The sequence below is a fragment of the Letharia columbiana genome (assembly GCF_014066305.1).
Source record: "Letharia columbiana isolate WasteWater2 chromosome Unknown Sc0000082_s0, whole genome shotgun sequence".
In the NCBI taxonomy this organism is placed as follows: Eukaryota; Fungi; Ascomycota; class Lecanoromycetes; order Lecanorales; family Parmeliaceae; genus Letharia; species Letharia columbiana.
In genome coordinates this window covers 85,086-106,354 of record NW_023501127.1, presented here as the reverse complement: position 1 = coordinate 106,354, position 21,269 = coordinate 85,086, and the positions used below count along the sequence as shown (strand labels likewise).

Here is a 21,269-nt window from a genome sequence, read left to right as displayed (position 1 = left end):
TTCTACGTTCCATATACCCATAAGAGACTCCGACGTCGTGCGAGATATTCTCATTCATCGATGTCGCCGCCACCAATATCTGACTTCACACCAAAAGGATGAATTATCTCCGCTTCGCTCTCCGCTCTGCTCTCCGCAAGTTCGGTCGCTTGTTTGTTTGCATGCATCGCCGTGGCGATACTCTACTTGCTTGCTTGCTTACTTGCTTACTTGCTTACTTACTTGCTTACTAGAGTCGCCGCGGCGATAAGTCGTCGCGGCGATACTCTACTTGCTTGCTTGCTTGCTTGCTTACTTGCTTGTTTGTTTGTTTGCACCCATCGCCGCGACGACTTATCGCCGCGGCGACTCTCGTAAGCCTGGCCGTCCAAAAAATGGGGGGAGACTGCAAAAAATGGGGGGAGACTGCGGCGTCTGACCGAAGTAATGAACTGACTGACGAGGCCACGGCATTTTCCCCAACACGCCGCGCCGTCGGTCCGGCGAGTACCATGGCGGTTACCCCGGTTTTGATGTACTGTGGGGGAATTCCTGTATGGTGCTGCGCGTCTGTTGAGACGTACGGCGTTGTTGAGTACTGGTGCGAGTACTGGTGCCGCTGCTATGGCTGAGTTAGCTGAGTTTTTTAGTGGAATGGAATTGGAAACCTACTTCTTAACCACTGCACCACAGCTCCTAATTTGACGAGGGCCTATTTGACTATTTATTCGACTTTTTTCAAGAATTCCAAAAAAGGCCATATCACGTAGTTGCGCATTTTTGTTAAGGATCATATGTACGCAGGGTGTGAATATTACATATCGGGCAATACACCAAAAAAATAAGTCTTGGCAGGGTTTCCTACTCAGACCCACCTCAAGGCCGGTGGGGCCAAGCTGAGACTAGATTGAATTATCATTCTGCAGGACCGTGAGGAATCAATTCTCTGAGGTGAAAGACGTCGCGGTTGATGCGTTTGGCGGACGCTTGGCGAGCCATGCAACGGATACGATTGGCTTCAGGAGGGATCACGGTATCGGAATTTGATTTTGATCGGAGAGGGAGGAGAGTGTGGCGGAAGGGATCGCTATACTAAGGATCCCATTGGGATACAGCTTGGAGAGCACGGTGCGGTTACATGAGTTTGGGCACGTACTTACCGCACCTTAACGCTAACACCACGGTCAAAGTCGTTTCCTCATTGGACTGCTTGACTGACGTGACATCCAAGTTGCAGATGGGCGTGTTCCTTGCTTCTTTTTCGCGTCTTGACTCTTGCGTGATTTTGCCAAGTCATCCCCAGCGCGTAAATCAACGTCGATCAGAAACCCGAAATCGCCGAGAGGCTTCAATGGCCACTGGTGACTGGACAACTCTTTGATAAATACAAAATCATTCCTTGTATTCCTTTTATTCCTTTTCGCCCCTGGTTGCCATGACCATGTCGGCTCACACTCTTTTGCTCTTTTTTTGAAGTTGAAGCCTGTCGACCAAGGTGTGTGCAGAGCAATGAAGCAAAGACTCCACGTGGTCGTCACCACAATTATACGCAGGAATGTTTATTATGGTGCTGCCCGCAACCTCAGCAGCTGTGGCCATCCGAAGCCTCTCTCACACGCCTACTCCACCGCAAGGAAAACTCTTAGAACGTCCTCACTCGTCACCAAGTCAGCATGCGCAAGCGCTGCTATCCTGGCAGGTACAATAGCATTTTGCCTCATCAATGCCCCAATCGCTCATGCCGAAGTTCCTATTTCCCATACTCCGGAAAGGCGCAAGATACGGCTAGCGGAAGTACAGAAACACGGGCGCGATGCTGAGACAAAATGGGTCACCAGGGGCGCGCGGGTCTACGACATCACAGATTGGATTCCCGGTCACCCAGGTGGAGAAGTCATTCTGAGAGCCGTCGGCGGCCCCGTCGATCAATACTGGAGTATTTTCACGGTGCACATGAAGCAAGAAGTGTACGATATCCTTGAATCATACTACATTGGGGACATTGACCCCGGGGATCTGGTCGACGGGCAAGTGCCTGTCGAGGACCTTCATGATCCGTTTGAGAATGATCCCAGGCGGGATAAGAGGCTGCATGTTCACACTTCACGCCCCTGTAATGCCGAAACGCCTACGGAGGGACTGGGTGCTTTTGTCACCCCGAACGACATTTTCTACGTGAGGAACCACATGTGGGTACCATCCACCTCGGAATCTGACCACAAGATCGTCGTTGAGCTGCCCGACGGCGAAGAGAAGGAGTACAGCCTCAAAGACTTGAAGGATAACTTCGAATCTACGACAGTCACAGCTACACTGCAGTGCTCAGGCAACCGCCGCAAAAACATGACCCGGGAATCTCGCTCCACCAAGGGCCTCCAATGGAACGTAGGCGGTATATCCACTTCTGAATGGACGGGCGTCCGCCTGCGCGACGTCCTCGCTGATGCAGGCTTCCCTGTCGATGAGTACCCGGACGAGGTGCGCCATGCGCAATTCATGGGCGCCGAAGCGTACGGGGCCTCGATACCCATTGACAAAGCTGTAGATCGACGCGGCGATGTCCTGCTCGCGTACGAGATGAACGGGAAGCCGCTGCCGCCAGATCATGGCTATCCCCTCCGGGTTCTCGTACCGGGCACCGTCGCGGCACGTAGTGTGAAATGGGTCAATCGGATCGTTTTATCCGAGGACGAGTCTTCATCCGAGTGGCAGCAGAGAGATTACAAGTGCTTCGGGCCCAATGTAGGCGGCAACCCGGACTGGAGTACTGCGCCAGCTATCCAGGAGATACCGGTGCAGAGCGCCATCACTTCCCTTCGCGACCTCTCTCCCCACTCACAGGCCGATCGTCAGTACTTACGACTGCATGGACTAGAGGAAGATTCGGTCGCCGTGGAGGGTTACAGTTTCTCTGGTGGAGGGAGGAGGATCGTCCGCGTAGATGTCAGTGCCGATAACGGACGGACTTGGCATCAGGCGGAGCTCCTGTCGGACAAGGGGAAAGGTGCAAAGGCTTGGGCGTGGACGAGATGGCGATGGGTCGTCCCGCGGCAGCAGGCCGGGAGATGGTTCGTCGTCAAGGCCGTCGACGAGGCGTACAACACCCAACCAAGTGATTACGACTCGAATTATAACTTCCGAGGCCACCTGACGAGTTCGTGGCATCGCGTTGGATATCGGCCCCCGGATGTCTAGGTTGCGGGCGTGTGGGAACGGTTCCTGTTGCCTGCCTATGCGATGCGGAAGATACCATCTAGCGTTGTTCCAATCCGGTGGACTTCCAGTCACTAGGCCATCCGTCTCTCCTTTGACAACCGTTTCACCCATCCCCGTACCGCTATGCAACGTGAACCTCGACACGGGTTCGAAGTGCTCACCAGATCCTGACGAAGACCCTCTATCCTTGACCTTTCCAACCCACTCCAACAACCATCCGAACCCTCCATCCCCGTCTCCCTTCTTTCCCCACAAACCAGTCCGGGGAGTCGCCGGCCGGCAATATCAACCGGAGGCTGGACTCGATCGCCGCCACGAGGGCAAGCGGCGCTCTCCTCTCCGGGCGGCGACGAGCGAGCGAGCAAGCGTGGCGAAGGCGATCTCATTCGCCGATCGGCGAAAATGGAAGAAAAAGTGGTCATGAGCTCGGAAAAGATAATCTCTTCGACCCGGTTCACGGAGGTTTGGTAGGGTATAACACGAGTGATCGATGAACCTAAGCGGATGATGGATCGATCGATGGTGGGGAAAGTCGCGCGAGAAGAATGTCATCTGCGTATATAAAGGTCATGAATGCAGCCCGAGCCGTCGTAGACGATTGGCGGAACCCCGTCTTCGGATCGTTACTGGCCGACTCGCCTACCTACCTACCTACCCGGTGAGAAGCAGGATGTAGGGTTCTGGCGTCGAATCGATGCGATGGCGATCTGGCCGGTGAGCGTAACCCTGATGGGTAATGATGAGGCTGGAGAAGAGGAGCGTGGGAGCGGTGACTGGTGGAGAAGGTAGAGTGCCTGTGGATCTGGGGAAAGTGGCAGGCTGGGGGTTTTTTCTTTGGGTGGGGGGGAGGGAATGCGGTGGTGGATATGGATAGCTAGCTATTGTTGGAGACTGGGAATTAGGCATAGTACCCGTAGGTACTTTTGGGAAAGGGAAAAGGGATGTGGAAGAGGATTTTGAAGCTTTGATGGCCACAAACATCAGGAGCGTTGTCAGTGGCGGTGACGAATCCAGTCAAAGCCGCTGATGCTATCACCTCAGTCATCGCTTTTGATATCATAGTCGTCGTGGCCACCGCTCGTGACTTCAGTCCAGCCCCATCTCGAACCCATCCCTCGGATTCCTACCTCCACCCATCCCTCGACCCGTTCCGCCACTCCCGCCGCCGCCCCCGCCGTTCATCCTACCCTCCAACTCCTTCAACTCTCTCTCCCGCTCCCCCAACATCTTTATCCGCTCCTGTCTCACAACGGCGAGGACTCCTTCCAGACTCGTCCTCCACGTATCCAACCGCCCTTGCACCTCGGTCCATTGCTTCTCCCCAAACACGCGATACGTGCTCCGATGTATGAGGAAGGTTTGGTTGAGCTGGGATAGCTTACCCTCCACGAGCCCGGCGCGGATCACATCGATGACCCACATCTCTACATCCTCACTGGGGATCTGTAGGGCGCGGGCTATGTGCTGATATGGCAGACTCCGACTCTGTGTGCTCGCGGCCAGCGAAGCGAGCGTGAGCAGGCGCATTTTCCGGTGCAGAACCGCCGCATCAAGGGACGCATCGGACAAGAAGTCGTCGTGGGATTCGAGGAAGTCATTGTAGTCGTCCAGCAGCTCGGCGTTGAATATCTCAAGCAGTTCATACCATTCTGGTTCCGACTTGCGGAGCGCTTGGATCGGGTCGCTGGAGGTGAGGTCTTGAAAGTCGAAGTGCGAGGGATGGGACAGAGCGGCCTTGAGCGCACGGATCGCGAGGTTGTGGGAGTCTGGCGAGGAGACCTCGTCGACGGGGATGGCGCGTAGGGTTCGGAGTAGATAGAGATATGACTGTGCATCTTCGCCCGCCTCCGCGGCGACGTTGGCGATTTCGAGATACAATTTGCGTTGGTCTTCTTCGTCGGTCTCCCACGCTGCGATCCAGCTGTCGAGATTCTTGAGTTGCGGACGGAGGAGTTCGAAGGAGGAAGAGCTGCGGACGACGCGCAGGACTGCGAGGAAGACGTGGTAGCGGGTGTCATTCGTTGGGGGGAGGATGTTGAAGATCGTAGTCAGGATGGAAAGGGCGAGGCCGGGGCCATTGTTCGGGGAGGACTTTATGGGGGCGGAAAGGTTCTGGCAGATTTTGGGGAGGAATTTGTCGAGGTTCGGTGATTGGCGAACGAGGTGGATGAGGAGGTTGTAGGCTGCTATGAATTCTGTATCCTAATCTTTAGCACATGCCCTGAGATAAATGGTGCAGACAGGCAGCCCACCCTTCTCCGGAGCGGTATTCAGCACATCGCTGGCAGTGACGAGCTTTTTGAGCACTTCATCCTTCTGCCCCTTCTCCAACAGAGGCGTGATTTCTGCTTGAATGTTGGCGTTGTCCGGAGTTTGTTTCCTTTGGACCTCATCGACGTAATGTGCGAGCTCATCGGCAAGCTCCTCAAAGGAGCCTTCGATCAGCAGAGTATTCGTGGGGCCAGGCATATTGATGGCCGTAACAAAGTCGTAGTCGTGGATTTTGTGCGGGCACATTCACAAAATCTTGGCGTTTCCGGTGGCGCTAGCGAGTTGTAACATGAGCTGTCGACTCACAGTCGGCCACCATGAGGCCCAAATACTTCATGTATCTCCGTCTACTACAGGCAAAACACTTGAACATTTGTTGTCTGTCTTCCAAATTTGAGCTTACTTATATTACAAATGATTGATACAGTGAAGCGACCTCTTCCAGTCCTTCTCCAGTGACCGCCCTTACCATGTATGAGAAGCCCGAATCTCCTTTCCCTCCACTCGTATCTCAATTTAGTCTAGCACTCGCCCAGCAGTACTAGCTGTACTCCTATCCTTGGTTTGAACCTTCTTTAAACCTGTTCCCTTCTGAATGTCGCCCAGTAAGCCTCCTATACTCGGCTTTCCACCTGGCGGACCACTCGATATTCCAGGCGGTGGTGGCGGAGGCGCTGGTGGTGCACCTGTCATTCCAGGCGGTGGTGGTGGAGGCGGAGGTGCAGGCGGAGCGCCTGACGTCGGCATAGGCGGTGGTGGGGGTGGGGGTGCAGCTGGAGGTTCTCCGTCATCGAAACTTCCCGGCATGGGTGGGGGTGGCGGTGGAGACATGGCCGTAGCTGTACTTGGTGTTGGGGGTGTTGGGCTAGTTGGGCTTTCCATAGTCTTTTTATCATCCATAGCTGATAAGGGCCTGGGGGGTGCCATTGTGCCGAACAGCATGGAAGCGAGTTGTTTCGCGCTACCTCCTGTTGGTTTATTGGTATCCTCTTCGTCATCTGAGGACGAGGTAGAGTCAACAACGGACCATTCATCTTCTTCCGGACGAACTCGTGATGGGCGGTCGCCGGTCGGGGTAGAAGTGAGAGGTGGAGGAAGCGTTTGAGACTTTGCGGATTCCTGCTGTTGAGTCAAACGATGGAAAGGATTTGTGGATTCGGCAGCAGTGTTTGGTGAGGCAATGGATGGCGGCGTAGCGGCCGTTTCATTAGCTTGATTCATCTTTTTGAAGAATGGGTTCTTGGTATCTGCACCGTATGAAGATGATGACGACGGTGCTGGTGCTGGCGGTGAAAAGAGCTGGTGCCGCAGGAGGACTTTGGACGGGCGCTGGAGGTGGACTCATTGAAGCTTCGGCCTTGGCCGCAGGCGCAAATGGCGGTGATGAGCGATTAGACGCCTGGACACTACCTTCTCTTGAGAGCACCTGACTGTTCAATGGCGTAGTCTCTTGTGGCGTAATCTCTTGAGGTCCATCCTCGTCAGACGAATCTTCGTCGCCTAGGCTCTCCAATTGCAACTGTAGCTGCCGTTCCCGTTCCTTTGCAGCTTCCAGCTCTGCTCGCTGAGCTGCAAGCTTAGCTTCCTTCTCCTTTGCTTCTCTCTCCGCGGCTTGCTTCCTGCGCTTCTCCTCCTGCTTCTTAACTTTACCTTGCTTGACCTGCTCTTCTAGCGCTTTAAGACGAGCCTGCGAAGCTTCACGCTCTTGGGCCAGGTCATGTTCCTGTCGTTGAGCTTCGTTTCTGTACGCTCTATTAGCTTCTGCGTCGGTATCTTCACCCTTCATCGTGACTTACTCCATGCCCTTGGTCTCTGACTGTTGGACCCGCTGCTGATCTTTGATCGCTTGCTCCTTTCCTTGCTGCTCGGCTTCGGCCCTGAGGGCATCATCGTCTTGTTGCCGTTTGACTTCCTCACGCTGCGCGGCACTGTCTGCTCTACGGTTTCGCGTTGGTGGAGGAGGTGGCTTTTTGGAGGACTTGCTAATTTCTGGAGCAGACGGTTGCTCATCGGCAAGCCTACGTTGCCTCTCTTCTTCTCGCTTGGTATCCTCTGCCTCAGCTTGACGGACTCGTTCTTGACGTTCCTTGGCTTCGCGTTCTTGTCTCTGCTGGGCAGATTCACCAGACTTAGTTGGTGGTTTTAAGCCAAGAGCTGCAAGACGTTCGGCCATACGCTGCTCTGCCTGCTGCTTTATGAATGCGGCTCGATCTTCGCCGGTCTTGTAGGATGAGTAAGAGCCTGCAGAAGCAGAAGCAGCTGCTGGTCTTGAAGTTTCCCGAGACTCGGGCTTCCTGTCATGGCTGGTCGGTGTAAGGTCACGCGAGCTATCTTTACGAGAGGGACCTCGGCCATTTTCATCGGAACGAGTACTACCAGTACTAGAGGTTATCAGCAGAAGCCCAGCATCGTGCTAGGAAGAAGGACCCACTCTTCACTTCGTACTTTGGCACTACGACTACTCCTCTGCAAATCAAAGATGAAGTCTCTCACTTCATCCTCGACACCCAGGCCGTCCTCCCACCTCCGTCTTTCGTGCTCACTGCTCGCATCCTCACCATCCTGCATCAGAGTATCCTCAAGACCACGAGAAAAGTCTCGTACGCTGTCTTCCACATCTTTGATCATATTTTCATTATTCTCCCGTTCACTCTTAGCTTTTGAATTCTCCTCCTCCAAGCGTCTTGCAGCGGCACCGCTGTCATCTCCGCTGGCGGGAGCACCTTTACCTGTCAGAGCCGCAGAGCGTTGCTGCATCATTGCTTTCGCGCGCGCCTTGAGTCTATCTGCCTCTGTGACAGCCCCGCCGGGTCCAGTACCAACGATCGTGGAGGCGCTGCTGGGGTGGGCTTTTGCATCTTTCATACGGAATAATTCAATCTTGGCATCAGAAATGCTACGTTCTGTCTTTCTGACTTGAGACGCTAGTTCTGGGAGACGGTCTGTCAATCTCTGCAATTGGCGTTTCAAGGTCCTTCGTTCCGCGCTAGAATCAATGCTTCGCAGCGTTGCTTTGGGATGGCTATCGATGTCCTCTTGAATCCGCCGTATGCGTCGATAAAGGTCCTCGGCCTCTCGACGATCCCTTCGATCAAGAGCATCGTCTTCTTCCGCAGCGTTCTCATCCTTGAAGTCAATTGCGTCTAGCAATACCTGCTTTTCTCGGATCTTCTTACGCAGCTGTTCGATCGACAGATCATCACTTGATCTTTCGGAAGATGGTGATGTTGATTGAGCGGGTGAAGGAGTACGTCCATCACCACCAACCCTGCGGCGCGCACTCGATCTGTACCCGATATCATCATCGTTGTTTCGAAAGATGGTTGCATCCTTTCGTCCTGGCGTGATGCCGTTCGAATCGTTCCGGAATGAATGGTTCTTCAGATAGCTAACACCCGTTTTCTGCGGTTGAAGGAAGGAACCCGTACTTTTCCTGGTTTCGGCATCTTGTGAAAGTAGCGACTTGACAGTATCTATTGAATTCGTGAAGTTCCTTGTCGATGGAGGGACAAGCTCTGGTGGCAGCTGATTAGGCACGGGGTAGCCATTCAGCTTCCTGTAAATTAAATGCATAGCGACAGCGAACTCATCCATATCTAATCTTCCTTTATTACTAGGATCGGACAGAGTCCAAACCTTTTCGAGGTCGGCTTTAGGAAGTCCGCTTTGGCCCATGACCTCAATGGCAACATCGCCACCAATGAAGCCTTTGTTGAATCCATCCCAGGCCTTGAATAGCTGATCGTAAATCTTCTTCTCATCCTTGGTAACAGCCCACGGAACCGTAGCGCTTCCCGACAGTCCAGCCGTTGTATATCCTCCTTCACGGCCTGCTTGGGGCATCATACGCTGTTGTAGAGCATCAATATTTGGCAATCCTGAAGCCGGAGCGTTCACAAGCCCCCACTGCCCAGGGCGTCCCGTAGGCTGAGCATTAAGAGGCATTGACGGTTGGTTGCCAGTCTGCGCTGGAGAGAGATTCGAGCCATAACCCGTCGGCATTGGCGGCATGGGAGGCCTGGGACCCTGGTAACCCGTAGCTTGTGCGTTTTGCTGGTACCCTGTCTGCTGTTGCTGAAAGCTAGTCGGCTGTGGTGTGAAGCCGGTTTGCTGATTTCCAAAGCCCGTTGGTTGAGGTGGGATGTACTGCGCTGCGAAACCTGTTGGTTGAGATGCAATCTGCGACAGCAGCTGGCTGTTCGAAGCCTGAGGCTGAGGCTGCTGAATTACGGAGGCGGAACTTGCTGAGGTTGGAGCATTGAAATTGGGCGCATTGCTTCGAGGAGGCGCCACAGGACGATCGTCAGGCACGCCGAATGAAATGATATCCACCATACTAGAGACTTCGTTCATGATCTTTTCCGGCAAGCTTTGCGGTAATTCTTTTCCTACAAGCTTCAAATTGCAAAGGTACATGGCTAGAGCGAACTCCGGAAAGAGGAGCTGACCCGACTTCGTTGTATCCGAGAGAGTCCTAGAAATTGTCAATTGTTGGACACCAGGATCTCATGCACGTCGTACCATATCTTCATAAGATCAGTTCCGGGAAGTTTCGATCGGATCAGCAAGTCTTTGACCTTCTCGCCTATGTTTTTTTAGTTGTAGCAGCGACCTCTTCCTTGGCTGCTTACCATCTAAAGCTTGTCCATCACCTACTGCCGACTTGAATAGCTGTTCAAACTTCGCCTGATCCGTGGCGGTCAAATATGATAGCCGAATCTTGGGTATTTTTGTGCTTGATGCGGTAACTCGGGGCGCAGAAGGTTGCGATGCAGGCGTTGAGGAGAAAGACTGGGCTATTTGGGAGGAGGTTTGACCTGTCTTCTGCGGAGTAAATTGCTGCTGAGGAGGCTGTCCCGTCTGAAAAGACTGTTGTTGAGGAAGCTGGTTCTGGGAAGGCTGTTGGTTTTGCGTAGGGTATCCGGTGTACTGTGGCTGTTGTTGCGAAGCTTGGAAGCTTTGCTGCTGTCCCGGACCTGGGTAGCTTGTATGTTGAGGTTGGAGCTGAGCTGCACCAAAGCCAGTAGGCTGAGGCGCATTGTAGCCAAGCTGTTGAGTACTGTTTGGTTGCTGCTGGCCTTGCTGGGGGTAAGACTGTCCATACTGGGGAGGGGCTGGACGGGCGCTGTTGCCCCCTCCCAGGTAGGAACTTGATGCTGAATACATGAGTTATCGGTACAGACAAAGGAAAAAGATGTAGAGCTGGGATGTGAGGGAGTCTGAGACCATTATCTAAGCGTGAGGAACTGACGGTGTTTTGGAACTCTTGGGCGCTACTCCTACTCGGCTAACTTGCACGTATGGGATTTGCCTCTTCAGGGTGTCAGGCTGCCAAGTAACAACAAATAAGGTCGTCCAGCAGGCCAGGTGCCAGATAAACTGACAGTTGAAAGTGAACAATTCCTTAAGGCTCTGGTAAACTAAATTCAAGGAGCTTCTTGTGCTGTTTAACTTCCTTCCCGAAGCAGTTTGATCGTGCGGACAACACTATTCGAGGTTGATACCCAAATTTCCACTCCCATTCACACTATGAGTATTGAATCATGGCATGAATGTTTTCATGACAGCGTTTTGCTTCTGGTATCTGGTCTGATCTTATTCCAGGGTTCGGCTCCTAGCTTCATGCCGTTTTCCGCCAACGCCTGACGCCATCTTCGTCGCTATGCAAATTGCTGCGCCTTTTGTGAATCTGACCTATCATTTCCCCGCCCTTTTATCGTCCTTCTTCTCATCCGCCTTAGCTCCGTCCCCTACCATTTTCCTCAATTCGAATTCTTTGGTGAACTCGCGGCTTAGAATGCTCAGGTCGTTGACCAGATCTTTGCAGCATTGCATTAGAGCGGCGCGGGGGCTGAGGGTGCCATCAGTCTGAACTCGGAGTTCAAATTTACTTATGAGGCGAGGAGTGTTAGCAGAGAGTTTCAGGCACCCGGAAGATTTGCGTGGGAAATGGCTTTACCTGACAAGTGGATGAGGCACTTTGTAGCCGGCAAATTTGACGTGTGGCGATTGTAGAAGTCGCGAGCGGAGAAGATTACCGAGAGTATGATCTTCCTTGTTGAAAGTGAAGATCGATGATGAGGGAATACCTGAGTGGACGAAGCATCATATGTTAGCAAAGGGAAGGAACGCTCTGCAAAGTTGTCTAGGGATGTAATATGGAGAAAGATCTGGGGAATCGATTGTGAGGTATGGAGATGGTCTGGAAATCGAACTCACGTGTATCTGCCTCTTCGGTGACCTTCTTCTCGCCGTCACCTAATAGAAAAAGTTCGAACCTAGGCTGCGTGTTATCCTCTGCTGTAGGTCTTGACTCGCGTCTGTAGCCTGCGTTGCCTGCGTTGGGATTCATGCTTGACATGTGCAATGAAGCTGACCTCATATGCGAGTGTACAGATGTGTGCTGGGTAGTGCTTAAGTTTGTAGTGTATGGACGAGTCACATAGTCACTCGTAGGAGCAATGTAGTCGGCCGAAAATGTAGGGCTTAGGCCACCACGAGAGTGTTGAGATGCCATGACTCAGGTCATAAGGCACGTGATCGATAGATATGTGAGGAAAATGCGTGAAGATCAAGCAAAATCAGAGGAAGGACTGGAAAGTGAATTTGAGTGCACAAAGTGAATGATGCATCAAAGCTAACGCACTTGGATGATGGCGACTAATCGTATACATGCCATAACATGTTGTGAGTTGGGTGGCCTATGAAGACTTGCCAACCATAGTTCCCATTACGAATTTGACATTTTTGGAATTTTAAAGGCCTGCATGGCCATCTTGATGTTCTTTACGACTGCGACAAGATGCCAAATCATATGGAGAACTACATTCAAAAGCAGACATACCTGTCTGGGGCATTCGCCATTTTCCCAAGTCCTGTCTCCTTGAATACTGCTGAGTCTCTTGCTGTCTGTAGTTGAACCCAAACTTGTACAACACTTTTCCTGCTTCACAATGCCTTGCACTGCAGGAAATTTTCTCGTGAGGCTTTCTTCGATATATTGGTTGTGTAGATTTGTAACTAAGAGCAATTTAAGCAAAATAAAATATGCGATACTATTGAAGATGGTAAGAGGTACAACTGCTTTCGACAACCATTGCGCCAAGACGTAGACTAGGGAGGTTTGATTGGTGCTCGCAGCGGAATGGACCGCACTCAGTCGTTCTTCTGCCACCCCTGCCAATTTATGAGTTGCAAAACCAACGAGATTGCTTGGCAAAATTGATTGCGCGCCATCTCTATTTTTTTGATAGCCAGCCCCACCAAACGTACTTCTCAACAATTACACCAGTCTCTACGGAGGTCGGCACCAAAAGTCCTGGACATGCCAAGACAAGGGTCCAGGTAGGGCTGAGTGCTTGGCATACTTCCAAATTTCATGGATAGCATCATTATTCTTTATTTTAATGAGTACCAGTGCTCTATATAATAGCGACGTAGTATATATATAATATATGCTGGGGCGCGGGCTACCCAGTAGTGAAAAGCTAGCCAAGCATTATGGGAACACTGAGAACATCGCTATAATTGAATATATTTACGGTACTACATTTAATTAATTCTCCGAATCCTCTCTATAACGATATCTAAGAAATAGATTATATCGTCGATTAATTTTAGAATATATAAGATTCTCTATAATCTTATAATCACCGTATCGAATTATAATAGATATCGTCGAGTAGATATATATATTATAATTAAATATTAATCGTTCTAAGAAGGTCAAACGAGACTCGCTCTGTACCTAATAGTATATATCCTCAAGAGCGTCAAATAACTGCTGCTCGTCATATATCCCGTTGTCGTCCTCGTCGTTGTCGTTCTCGTTGTTCTTATCTTTACTCGTAGTAACGATATCGATAATATCGTTACATAGCTTTAGAACAGTGTTATGTTCGTAGAGAATCCGAGCATTTTCTAACTAGTCTACCGTACCTCGAAGCTCTCTATCTCGCTATTTTTATTGAATATAAATAAGATTCTTATAGTCTTCTTAAGTGAGGAGACTATAATCTCGATGTAAATCTTATACGTTAAAGATTAAACGTTATATAAGATCTTAATAGCGAAATTTAAGATTATTATATCGATGAGAAGAATTAGAGAGATATATAGTAGACGATTTATTAAAGCCTTCGAATATATATTAAAAAGATTTATAAGATATTATAGACTAAGATTAATAGCGTATTATTATATTATAGAGTATAAGATATTATAAACTAAGGTTAATAGTATATTATTATATTATAGAGTATAAGATCTCGACGTTATTATAGATTTTATTAATTTCTTTAAAATTATAGCTAATTTTAAAAGCGTAATTAAGAGAGAGTATACTTATTTTTCTATTATTAACGCTTTTTTTAATAACGATATATAGTATATATAATAGTAGAAGAAGAGGTACTATAATCGAAAAGAGTTAACTAAGATATAATTTATAGAGATAGAATTCTTTTAGAGAAGAAATAGAGAGAGACGGAGATAAAGTTAAGATTATTAATAAAATTTAATATTCGTAGCTAAGAAATTTAGTTACTTCTCGAATAAGTATCTAGCTTTCTCGATTTAGATCTTAATAGTACTTTTTAAAACTTGTCGATAGGAAGAAAGCTAGCTTTTTAATAAAGTATATATATACGAAGTATAAATCTACGAAGTATATATATAATAGCGATATTAATAGAATATATAATAGTAATAATAGTAATAATATTAAAGTATTAATTATAGCGTAAAGAAATAGAGAAAGAGTATAAAGACTTTTAATATATAAGTCTTATTTATATAATAATATGTGCTAGGACGCGGGCTTTTTAATAGTGAAAAGCTTATCGAGTAATGTTTATAATTGGATAATGAGAATAACTAGGCTTTAAGAATCTTAATATACTAACATTAGCGTATAGAGATAATTCGTTAAATTTAATAGAGTTATTACTAGTATTCTTTATATTAAAGCTACTACTAGCTATCTTTCTTCGCTATTTTAGTTTATAAACTATATGTAATATAGTAAAATAATAATATATTTATTTATATAGTAGTCTTTAGATAGATTTATATAATAGTTAATTAAGTTAATTAAGTCTCTTAAAGAATAAATTACTTAATATAGAGAGCGGGATAGATATTTAAACTTTATTATTTTATAGAAAGACCCTTATTAATAAATCTATATTATATACGATTAGACTACTAAATTTTATATATATTTATTAAGATTCTTAAAGCTTAGTTATTCTCGTTATTCGATTATAAATATTATTAATTTTTAACTAATTTTAATTCTTAGAAAGATCCTCTAAAACTTCTCAGATCCTTCGAGAACTCTTTAAGAGCTCTTTAAGAGCTTTTATCGAGAGGCTATTAAAGTAAACTTAAAATCTAATTATTTTAATAATATTTAATTAATTTTATATTTACTTTAATAGTTTCTTAATAGAAGCTCTCGAAGAGCCCTTAAAGAGTTTCGAAGAGTTTAAAAAATTTTAAAAGATTTAACTCTGAGAATCGAGAGAGACGTCGAGAGAGACGTTATAATTTATTTAATATACTTAAGAAAAGACTCTCTAAAACCCCTCTAATCGTAGTTCGACTATTCGCTTCGCTTATAGTAGTTTATAACTTAAAGACGTACTAGTCTCAAAGACGCGTTTTTTCGCGATTTAATACTCTATATTATAATTTACTATTATTTTACTATATTATATCTATATCTTATTCTAAGTAAGAGAAACTTATCTAGAAGACTATTAATAAGTATAAGAATAATTATTTTCGCAGCGCTATAGCGGCCGTAGAGTATTATAGTCTTAAACCGCGATAAGTATAAAGATAACTTCGAGAATAAGCTTTTAAAAGTACTTGAATACTTATCTATATATATCTTATTATAACTTAAGAATAATCGCTATATAACTATATTAATCGTTTAAATAATATCGAGTATTTATTTCGATTAAATTATATTTAGAGTACTACTAAGTATATTTTAAAAATCGCTTTAAATTTATATTATTTCTCTAAATTACTTAATAAAGATTAGACTATATAATTTATAAAATAATATCTTAAATATTATAAATAAAAGTAAAAATCTCTTAATATCGAGCGTAAGAATATATATAATATTAAGAGTATACGTATAGCGTATAAGAAATTTCGATAGAGCTATAAAGAGAAAGGTATATAATATTAGAATATTTAAAATATAAATAAGACTAGCTTTTAAATTAACTATAAAATCGTTTATTATATTATTATTTTAAATAAAAGTAAGTCTCTATAATTCGTAGATCTAGATAATTGTAATTATATTACGTTTATAGAATATATTAACGCCGAAGATTAAAGTATATCTTTATTCGTAATTCTAAAAGATACTTATATTCTATATAAATAAGATAAAAATAACTTATCTTCGAATACTATATTAGCTATTTTATCTATTAGATATTTAAATAACTAATTAATATATAACTAGCTATTATATTTTTATATATTTTCTTATTATCATTAAGTAAAAGAATAGAAGATCTTAATTCTAGACGACTTCGAATTCTATTATATTTATAAATTTTATATATTTATCTAATAATTAAAGATCGACTTATTTATATTTCTCTTATATTCTATATATATTATATAGCTATTAAATATAGAATACTTTTAATTATTTAAATATTATTATACGAAGATTATAAATTCGATTATATATCTTAAAGATAGCGATTTTAATAGACTTAACTTTCTTATAATATTTAATTAAATAAAAACTTAAATCTTTATACTTAATATTATATATTTAATCTTTTAAAAAACTAATTTTATATCTTATAATTCTAAAGTAATATTTACTAATCGGAAAGGTATAATATATTCTATAAAATATTTCATATCAAGTAATATTATATCGTATCCGAATATAATATAAATAGGGTCGGATATACTGGCCGGAAAGGTATGGTATATCCCATGGGATATTCCATACCAAGTGATACCACACCATACCCGGGTATGGTGTGGGCAGGGTCGGATACCATACCATTTTTCTGGTATGGGTTCGGGATCTTGGCGGGATATCCCACGGTATGGTATATCTGTGGTATTATACCATGGAATGGTATATGTATGGGATATCCCGACTGGGATTTCTATATTTAGAAGTATAAGTAGCTATTCTAGTCATCATTCTGGTCAACCATGGCTGCCACTACCATGGCTGCCACTACCATGGCTGCCACTACCATGGCTGCCACTACCATGGCTGCCACTACCATGGCTACCTACCATGGCTACCACTCACTACCATGGCTACCTATCATGGCTGCCCCCTACCATGGCTATGGCTACCTATCATGGCTACCCCCTATCATGGCTACCCTTACCATGGCTACTACATGATAGTAGGCTATTTCAATAATAAATAGTGATAGCTATGATAGTGGTAGCCATAGTAGTGATAGCTGTTAAAATGTCAGGTATGTGATATATAGAACGGACGGATCAATTCTCTAAAACCTCTCCGGGGCCAGGTCCTAAATATAGTATAAAATCAGGTGGCTGAAAAACATGGTGGCTGGGATGCGCGGGAGCTATATTTCGATGGTAGGCATAGTAGTGGTAGCCATGATAGTGGCAGCCATGATAGTGGCAGCCATAGTAGGTAGCCATGATAGTGGTAGCCATGGTAGTGGCAGCCATGGTAGTGGCAGCCATGGTAGTGGCAGCCATGGTTGACCAGAATGATGACTAGAATAGCTACTTATACTTCTAAATATAGAAATCCCAGTCGGGATATCCCATACATATACCATTCCATGGTATAATACCACAGATATACCATACCGTGGGATATCCCGCCAAGATCCCATACCATACCAGGTATGGGATCATGCAAATCTCAATAACCCATACCATACCAGAGTATGGTATGGCAGGTCAATATCCCATACCATACCATACCTTTCCGGCCAGTAGTCGGATACTATACCATTTTTCTAATATGAATTCGAAATCTTAGCGGGATATTCTACGATATAATATATTTATAATATTATATTATAAAATAATATATATATAAGATATCTCGATTGAGATTTCTATATTTATAGAATAATTCGATTAAGATATATAGAATATATTTATTCTTCTTTATTAAGAGAGAGGAAATATAAAGAGTAATCTAATATAGCTATTTATCTTCTTATTAATAGTAATAATTAAAATAATAATTAGAACTATAAGCGTCTCTATTCTTCTTCTTAAAATTATAATATAAAAGAATATTCTAAATTTTAAATCTTTAAATATTATAAGAATAAAATTCTATAATTATCTTTATTTATATATTTATCTTAACGCGTTAAATAAGCTTAATAAACTTTATATTTATTCTTCTTTTAAATCCTCCATCACTCTTCTATTCTACTCTACCGCGATTCTTTTAAGTATCTTAAATTTATCTTTATCTAATTAAACTTATTAATTATTTATAGATAAATTCGCTTTTTAAATTATCTTAGATCTCTTTATTAAGATTAAATCTATTATTATTAATTCTCTCTAATTATAAGCTCGTTAATTATTTCTCTATATATTATAGAGTATTAATAATATATCTTAATAAATTTATAAATATTAAATTTATCAAAATACTTTTTATAAGCTTATTATCTTTATTAATATAATTATTATAAATATTAATTAAGTTTTTATATAAAGTATTATTAACTCTTTTAATTTAATTCGATATATTAAGATCTTCTTTAAGATTAAATCTAGTCTATTTAAGCTCGTTTTCTTAATATTTTATATAAAAAATTATTATTAGAGTATAGAATATCGCTAATAAATAATATTTTTAAGTACTATAATATCTTTTAGTTATTAAAAAATATCACTTATACGTAATAGCCCTCGCGAGAGAATAAAGAATATTACGAGCTATTCGAGTAACTATAATATATTTAGACTCTAATTTCTTTTATTATTCTAGAATTAAAAGATTCGCTAGATTATTAAAAAAAGCTTTATAAAAATTAGAGATAAGATTATAACTAGAATAATAATTAGAAGACTTATTATTTCGTTTATACTACTAAAGCTAATTATATTTATTCTTATTATTTAAATTTTTAATCTCGAATTTTATTACTTAATTAAGCGTATTTTTATTTAATTAATTTATTCGCTTAACTCTTTATAATTAACTACTTATATTAATATTTTAATAATTTTAAAATATTCTTTTAAGCGCTTTCTAGTAGATCTTCGCTTATAACTTCTTTTTAATATTAATCTTTTAATTCGATTTCTTTAACTTTATATTATTATAACTTAAATATAGAAATATAACTTATTTATATAAATAGCTTAAATTTAATTAAGTTCGACTATAATAGATAATTAATTTCTTATAAGCCGTCTTAAGAGTTTTAAGAAATTCTTTTTTTTTAGAAATTCTCTTTCTTTTTAATTTTTCAAGCTTTTTATTTATATAGTTAAATAAATAATTATAAATATTAAAGATATAATAAATTATAATCTTCTTTCCTCTACTTATTAACTTTATAAATTTATAAAAAGATTTAATAAACTAAATTAAATATTAAATTTATTAGAAATTAATTAAAAATTATTTAAACGTCTAGATTATAATTTCTATTTATAATTATTTTTTATTATTTAATCTTAAATAAGTAGTTAATCTATTTTTTAAGAAGTGTATAATATCGATATAAAGAAGTAAAACGCGAATTAATATCTAATAAATTAAATCTTAATAAGTCTTAATATTCTAAAAGAGCTTAAAAAGATATTTCTAATAATATTACTTCTTTTTAGAAAATTAATATTTATCTAATATTAAAACGTTTTTATCTTAAAGTTATTTAGCTTATAATATAAAAAAGACTTCTTTATATTAATCGCTAGTATTAATATATATAATAATTTTTTAAATCTTAATATAATTAATAATATAATAATTAGAATAATAATAAGAAATATTATATTTTTATTAGAGTTATCGATAAATTAACTATACTTATTTAAACTTAATTCTTATCTTCTTTATTACTCTAGCTTCTCTAAAATTTCTTATTTATTAAAATAACTCTAATATTATCTAAAAGTTCTTTTAAGATTAATTAAATAATATACGCTATATAGAGAATATATTATAAATAATTTAAAAACTTAAATTCTCTAATATTAAGCGAGTTATTTACTATAGAAATAGAAAGATAAATAATTAAATCTTCGAAGAGTATATTATTATTACTAATATTATTAGTTATAAATTTAAATATATAAAATTAAATCTTATATTCTATAAGAATTAAATTAATAATACTTATAAGTTTCTAATTAGTATATTTATCTTCGATATATTTAAAATTTATAAGAATCTTATATTATTACTAGTTAATATTAATAAAAAAGATTAGAATTATTATAAATAATTAATAATTATAAGATAATTAATAATTTAGAGTTAGAGAGACTTTAGTATTATTAATTAATAAATTCTTTAATAATTTTATCTCTAGCTTTATAGCTTTTCTTATTAATTAATTCTTTATAATAAATATTAATTTTAATTATATATTAGAGTTAAGATAGTATAAGAGTTATAATATTTTAGAATTATTAATAATTATAAATAAAATATTAATATTTATAATTTAGCGATAAAATTATTCTAAGAAGTCTTTATATATAAGCTTTTAGTCTTCTAATATTATAAGAGAATTTTAATATTATTTTTTCTAGAGTAAATAGTAAGCTAGATATTCTATTTATTATTTTATTTATTAATAATCTATATCGTCTAATTTAGAAATATATCTAATTTTTATAATTATTAATTAAATTCGTTTATTATAAATTATTTAAATTAGATTTCTTAATATATTTCTTAAACTTAATATATACTATTATATCGCTTATTTTATAATCTATAAATAAGTAAATTAGAATTTTATCGTAGTAATAATAAATAATATATAACTCCCCGAAATCGACGAGCGTATATTCGTTAAATTATATTTATTTCTAGAATTTTCTAATTTCTAAGCTCTAATAAATAGACTAATAATCGCTATTAGATTTAAATTAATTCTATATAATTTATACTATCTTTATCTATTACTATATTTATTATTTTTTATTATTAATATTAAAAAGAAAGTAAGATTTATTATTATCTTTATATCGAAATATATTTATTAATATCTTATATTAAGTATTATTAGTTAAAAAAGTCGAGCTTACGCTAAATAAAGATCTAATTAATATCTTAAGATTAAGATATTTAAAGAGAAATTAAAAGAGATATATAAATAAATAAAATATTAGAAATAAAATAAGATTAATATTTAATATATAAATTCTATCTTCTTACTATAATAGAAACTTATATCGCTTTAATAATATATTATTATATTATTTTTAATATTTTAAATTAAAGATTAATTTTTTCTAATTAGCGTTATAATTAGCGGCTATATATTTAAAAGTATATAATAATATTAATATAAAATTAATATTTAACTTAATTAATTTAAAACTCTAATTAGTTTAGCTATTAACGCTTTTCTACTTAATATAATATATACTTAATTCGCTTTAATACTACTTATTCGTTATTATATTATTTTAAATATTAAAATTAGAAATTATATCTTTTTAATTAATATTCTAGTCGCTAGCTATATTAATAAGAGTATATATTAATATCTTAAAACTATTAAATAAATTTTATTAGATATTAATATAAAATTAAAATTTAA

At 40.5% G+C, this 21,269-nt stretch overlaps 7 protein-coding genes across 7 annotated transcripts; 2 read left to right on the top strand and 5 right to left on the bottom strand.

Annotated features, from left to right (window-relative positions):
* Positions 1–1,488: 1,488 nt before the first annotated feature.
* HO173_012510 (uncharacterized protein) lies at positions 1,489–3,174 on the top strand (the record flags this gene model as incomplete). Its single annotated transcript, XM_037314379.1, has 1 exon — positions 1,489–3,174. One exon carries the CDS (start codon positions 1,489–1,491, stop codon positions 3,172–3,174), a length of 1,686 nt encoding a protein of 561 aa, XP_037158762.1.
* Positions 3,175–4,281: 1,107 nt separating this feature from the next.
* HO173_012509 (uncharacterized protein) lies at positions 4,282–5,664 on the bottom strand (the record flags this gene model as incomplete). The annotated part of the gene is made up of 2 exons (XM_037314378.1): positions 4,282–5,390; positions 5,448–5,664. The coding sequence occupies 2 exons, from the start codon at positions 5,662–5,664 to the stop codon at positions 4,282–4,284; spliced, it is 1,326 nt and encodes a 441-aa protein (XP_037158761.1).
* Positions 5,665–5,982: 318 nt separating this feature from the next.
* Positions 5,983–6,393, bottom strand: HO173_012508 (uncharacterized protein; the record flags this gene model as incomplete). Its single annotated transcript, XM_037314377.1, has 1 exon — positions 5,983–6,393. One exon carries the CDS (start codon positions 6,391–6,393, stop codon positions 5,983–5,985), a length of 411 nt encoding a protein of 136 aa, XP_037158760.1.
* Positions 6,394–6,673: 280 nt separating this feature from the next.
* Positions 6,674–9,998, bottom strand: HO173_012507 (uncharacterized protein; the record flags this gene model as incomplete). The annotated part of the gene is made up of 4 exons (XM_037314376.1): positions 6,674–7,208; positions 7,263–7,847; positions 7,898–9,940; positions 9,988–9,998. The coding sequence occupies 4 exons, from the start codon at positions 9,996–9,998 to the stop codon at positions 6,674–6,676; spliced, it is 3,174 nt and encodes a 1,057-aa protein (XP_037158759.1).
* A 4-nt stretch (positions 9,999–10,002) lies between these two features.
* Positions 10,003–10,632, bottom strand: HO173_012506 (uncharacterized protein; the record flags this gene model as incomplete). Its single annotated transcript, XM_037314375.1, has 1 exon — positions 10,003–10,632. The coding sequence occupies one exon, from the start codon at positions 10,630–10,632 to the stop codon at positions 10,003–10,005; it is 630 nt and encodes a 209-aa protein (XP_037158758.1).
* A 531-nt stretch (positions 10,633–11,163) lies between these two features.
* On the bottom strand, positions 11,164–11,983 carry HO173_012505 (uncharacterized protein; the record flags this gene model as incomplete). Its single annotated transcript, XM_037314374.1, has 3 exons — positions 11,164–11,356; positions 11,426–11,555; positions 11,686–11,983. 3 exons carry the CDS (start codon positions 11,981–11,983, stop codon positions 11,164–11,166), a joined length of 621 nt encoding a protein of 206 aa, XP_037158757.1.
* A 4,694-nt stretch (positions 11,984–16,677) lies between these two features.
* On the top strand, positions 16,678–16,878 carry HO173_012504 (uncharacterized protein; the record flags this gene model as incomplete). Its single annotated transcript, XM_037314373.1, has 1 exon — positions 16,678–16,878. One exon carries the CDS (start codon positions 16,678–16,680, stop codon positions 16,876–16,878), a length of 201 nt encoding a protein of 66 aa, XP_037158756.1.
* Positions 16,879–21,269: the final 4,391 nt, after the last annotated feature.